The following is a 5,511-nucleotide window of genomic DNA, read 5'->3' as shown; positions in this document are numbered from 1 at the left end:
CCGCGATGCATGACTTTCCGCGATGCATGATTCTTCAGTGTATGAATTCCGCGATGCATGAATATTTATATCGCCTCCGTGGATAATAACGGCAAGACGATCTCCAATTAGTACATCGACTTGATCGATAATGATAAAATAATAATAGCATAACAACCTCTTCTGAGGTAATGCATTGTCTTGATCAACAATAATTATCTTGCTTTGATAACGCAATGCAAATAGCGTCCTCTACAGAAATCGTGAAATCTTTGCTGAGATTCCTGTTTGATTCACCTTTGAATCTGGCCAGACACTTTTGTAAATTTCATATTGTTGGGGAATGGCTTGAAATAAACAAACACATTCACAAGCATCTTGACACAAACGATATGAACTGCCTCCTGCTTTCAGTAAAATCACTGGTTTTGGAGATAGTTTTCTCCTCTTTGGGAGTTCTCCGTATTCATCCGTCGGGAGAATTTGGCCGATTTCAAAGCAAAGCTATAAACCTGCATCCATAGAAAAATTATCAGTTTTAAAATATACTGATCTGTGTCGATTCCTTCAGTTGTTTGCTCCTCGTCTTGATATCTCCGGTTGATTTCTCGATTTCCCGACTCTTGATATATAAGAAAAGATATCACATGCCAAAACAAATAAAACATAAAAGTGAAATTTTAAGAGGAATAAGAAATCATTAGGAAACAGTATCTTGAAAAAGTCACTGCCAAGTCATGTCATGTCAGGCTTAACGAGCTCCTTTGAATCCAACACTCGCTGATGAGTTTCAGAGGAACTCTGGACTTGTAGGGAAGACCCATAACGAAATTTTGAGGCCATCCTCAAAGTTTCTGTCCCAATTTACTGTCTTTCTTATCTTTCTATTGTAACTAAATAGATCGCGGTATTTTTGAGATCCTCTCAAAAATTCTTTCCCAGTTGCCGATCTCGAAATGTCTTTAGTTTGACTAGCTGAAGAGAAGGCTTCTTCTGGAGAATTTTTGAGTCCCTCTCAAAAATTCTGTCCCAGTTTCTGTTGTAAAGGGGAATAGAAATCTGGAGATATGACCGAACCCTTGTGGCCCCTACGTATCCGGTTGAGGCAAGAATCAGGTCAAACGTAGTTCCCCTTAAAGGTTGACAAGAATAAATTTTACAAAGAAACCGACCGAGACCGTCAAAGGCCGCCTACGTATCTCATTCTTGAGAATTCAGGTCGAACGTAGTTCAAATACAAAGAACTAATTAGAGGGGATAAATGGGGTGACCGAAGCCGACATAGGCCGCCTACGTATCTCGTTCTCGAGAATTCAGGTCAGACGTAGTTCGTTACAAGAGGGATAATAATTCAAATTTGAACAAATACAAGTAAACAGAACGAATCCAAGTAAATAACAGAAAGATGCGAAAATGGAACTTCACGCATAGTATCTCTTGACAGCATCTGAGTTGATAGGTTTGGGCCATACAGTGCCATCCATCTCTGACAAGACCAAAGCGCCTCCAGATAGTACATTACGAACCATGTAGGGACCTTGCCAGTTTGGTGCGAACTTTCCTTTGTACTCGTCCTGATGAGGAAAAATACTCTTAAGAACCAACTGACCAACTTCAAAATTTCTGGCTCTTACTCTTTTGTGAAAAGCGCGAGTCATTCTCTGTCTGTACAGCTGGCCATGGCAAATGGCGACCATTCTCTTCTCATCAATCAAAGCTAGTTGATCGATCCGTTTGCTAACCCACTCAGCGTTACTTAACTCAGCTTCTTGGATGATCCTTAATGACGGTATCTCGACTTCAACAGGCATGACTGCCTCTGTTCCATATACTAGTAAGTATGGAGTAGCCCCAGTCGATGTTCTGACCATCGTTCGATAACCCAGTAGAGCATACGGCAACATTTCATGCCAACCTCGCTGTTTGTCGATCATTTTCCTCAAAATCTTTTTGATATTCTTGTTGGCGGCCTCTACAGCTCCGTTCATTTGAGGGCGATAAGCAGTTGACCTTCGATGAATAATCTTAAATTGTTCACATATCTCTTTCATCAAATGACTGTTGAGATTTGCACCGTTATCAGTGATGATGGATTCTGGAACTCCAAATCTGCATATCAGATTGTTGCGGACAAAACCGGCCACCACTTTCTTGGTTACCGACTTGTAAGAGGCTGCCTCCACCCACTTGGTGAAATAATCAATGGCAACTAAAATAAATCTGTGTCCATTAGAAGCGGCCGGCTCTATAGGACCGATGACATCCATTCCCCAAGCTACAAATGGCCAAGGTGAACTCATAACATTAAGTTCGTGAAGTGGCATCCGTATCAAATCGCCGTGCACTTGACATTTGTGGCATTTTTGCACGAATTTGCAACAGTCATTCTCCATAGTCATCCAGAAATAACCAGCTCGAAGAACCTTTCTTGCAAAAGTAAGCTCATTCATGTTTGTACCGCAAACTCCAGCATGTATCTGTTCAATAAGCCTCACAGCTTCAGCAGCATCTACACATCTTAAATGACCCAAATCTGGAGTCCTCCTGTACAGGACTTCTCAATTTAGGAAGAAATTAAGAGCCATACGACGTATCGACTTCTTCTGATTAGATGTAGCGTCTTCTGGATATGTCCCAGACTCCAAGTACCTCTTTTTGTCGAAATACCAAGGCAAACCGTCTGGTTCTGATTCAACATGTGAACAATGGACCGGGCGCTCCTTCAACTCTATATCCAGCGGGTCAATGTAATCAGTATCCGGATGTTTGATCATTGAAGCGATGGTGGCAAGAGCATCAGCCAATTCATTCTGTATTCTGGGAGTATGTGTGAACTCGATCTTGCGGAACCTTTTGCACAGATTTTGCACACACTGTACGTAAGGTATAATTTTTGGGTTCCTCACAGCCCATTCCTCTTGAACCTGATGAATCAAAAGGTCTGAATCTCCAATAACCAATAACTCGTAAACATTCCTGTCAACGACCATTTTAAAACCAAGAATACAAGCTTCGTATTCAGCCATGTTGTTTGTGCAGTTGAATCGCAGTTTAGCTGCCATAGGATAGTGCTGACCAGATTCTGATACTAAGACCGCTCCAACACCTTTACCTTGGTGATTCGCCGCTCTGTCAAAGAATAATCTCCAACCTGGATAAGCTTCAGAGATATCTTCACCCACAAATGACACTTCTTCATCGTGAAAGTAAGTCTTGAGAGGTTCATATTCTTCGTCCATGGGATTTTCAGCAAGATGATCAGCCAAGGCTTGTGCCTTTATTGCCTTCTGAGTCACATACACGATATCGAACTCACTCAACAGCATTTGCCATTTAGCTAAATTTCCAGTCGGCATCGCTTTCTGGAAAATGTACTTCAACGGATCCATTCTGGAAATAAGATACGTGGTATATGAAGACAAGTAATGTCTCAATTTCTGGGCAAGACACGTCAGAGCACAACATGTTCTCTCAAGCAAAGTGTACCGAGACTCGTACGGAGTAAATTTCTTGCTTATGTAGTAGATAGCCTTTTCCTTCTTCCCTGTCTCGTCGTGTTGACCAAGTACAAATCCAAAGGCACTATCCGAAACAGACAAATACAGCAACAAAGGACTCCCTTCTCGTGGCGGAACCAATACTGGTGGGTTAGACAAATAGCTCTTGATAGCGTCGAAAGCAGTTTGGCACTCCTCAGTCCATTTAGTCGGGGCATCTTTCTTCAGCAACTTGAAAATGGGCTCGCATTCCACTGTTGATTGTGCTATGAACCGGCTGATATAGTTTAAACTCCCCAAGAAACTCATCACCTATTTTCTCGTTTTCGGCGGAGGTAACTCTTGAATTGCTTTGATCTTCGAGGGGTCAAGCTCAATGCCTCTTCTGCTGACTATAAATCCCAACAACTTCCCGGCTGGGACTCCAAAAGCGCATTTGGCGGGATTTAACTTAAAGTTGTACCGACGCAAACGCTCAAAGAGTTTTCTCAAGTGTGTCAAATGATCTGAACTCTCGCGGGATTTGATTATGACGTTGTCCACGTACACTTCAATTTCCTTGTGAATCATGTCATGAAAGATAGTTGTCATGGCTCTCATGTAAGTAGCACCGGCATTTTTGAGGCCGAACGACATCACCCTATAGTGATATACACCCCAAGGTGTAACGAAGGCCGTTTTTTCCGCGTCTTCTTCATCCGATAAAATTTGGTGATAACCGGCGTAACAATCCACAAATGACTGCATCTTATGTTTGGCACAAGTGTCAATCAAAATATGGATATTTGGCAACGGGAAATTATCCTTTGGACTAGCCTTGTTGAGATCTCTATAATGAACACAAATCGTGATTTTTCCATCTTTCTTGGCGACCAGGACGACATTGGCTAACGAGGTTGGATATTGCGTCACTTCCACCAATCGTGACTCTATTTGCTTGGTGATTTCTTATTTAATCTTCAAACTTAGTTCTGGCTTGAATTTCCGAGTCTTTTGTTTCACCGGTTCGAACCCTGGGTTGATACGTAGCTTATGAGATGCAACATCAGTACTCAACCCCTGCATGTCACCGACTTCCCAAACAAACACATCACTGTATTCGGCGAGCAAATGAATTAGGCTCTCCTTCTGGGTTCCATTCAGGTAGGTGCTGATCTTAACTTCTTTGACACATTCTGAATCTCCCAAATTCACCGTTTCTGTCTCCTCTAGATTCGGTTTATGTTGATTCTCGAACTGTCGAAATTCTTCTGCAACATAGTCTGGTTCCCATTTCCTTCTTCATAGTCGTCAACCTCATCGTCATTTGTCTCATTTTGCTCATTTAGTTCATGACATGACATGACATTGGCAGGTCTGTAACTTACGTTACTGAAATCATAAAAAGACAAAATTAGGAAAGCAAAGTATAACAAGCAACTTAAATAAACAGAGTCCAAATAAGGAGGCTTTCATTTAAAACAAAATGCAAACTTGGGTCATGGCATAGGGCCATGTCGCCTTTTTAACATCACGGCGGAAATTCAAAATTCAAGCAATTAAGAAAAATGCAGAAATGGTGGGTCTCGGGCCTCTTCCGGACAAACACCAATTTTAGTATGCATAAAATAACTCCTTTCTACCACAGAGTTCGGGACATCAAGATTGGCGTGGAAGTCCAGTTCTGCAGCATCTCCCCTGGTTCCGCATCACGAATGCCAGCTGGCTCGACCTCCTCCTCGATGATAGCATTGATCTCCTTAAAAAGGTCACAGATTCCTTCCCCACAGTCTTCAAGCTCGGCACACTCTCGGATTGGGAAGGATTGGTACAGATGCGGGATCGGTTTAGCTTACTCTTGATCCTTTTTCTCTTTATCTTTGCATATTCATGTGTGGGGATGTACCCCAAACCATACTTGGATCCTTTAGCAAGGACTGGAACTGGCTCGACGATCCCTTGGGAATTTCTTCCAAATCCGAAACCTGGTTTGAACCCATTCTCCAGCATTACCGTGGTAATCATTTTGTACACGGCCGGCATGGGAATCTGCGGG

General features: G+C 42.3%; 1 protein-coding gene across 1 annotated transcript; it reads right to left on the bottom strand.

Moving 5' to 3' along the window:
• Positions 1-1,400: 1,400 nt before the first annotated feature.
• LOC114075289 lies at positions 1,401-3,785 on the bottom strand. The gene is made up of 3 exons (XM_027913779.1): positions 2,629-3,785; positions 2,283-2,523; positions 1,401-2,165 (listed from the first exon to the last, which is right to left on the bottom strand). The coding sequence occupies exons 1-3, from the start codon at positions 3,783-3,785 to the stop codon at positions 1,401-1,403; spliced, it is 2,163 nt and encodes a 720-aa protein (XP_027769580.1).
• Between the last annotated feature and the right edge of the window lie 1,726 nt (positions 3,786-5,511).

This window comes from Solanum pennellii, chromosome 12 (genome assembly GCF_001406875.1).
Source record: "Solanum pennellii chromosome 12, SPENNV200".
Lineage (NCBI taxonomy): Eukaryota > Viridiplantae > Streptophyta > Magnoliopsida > Solanales > Solanaceae > Solanum > Solanum pennellii.
This window is presented reverse-complemented; position numbering and strand designations above follow the sequence as displayed.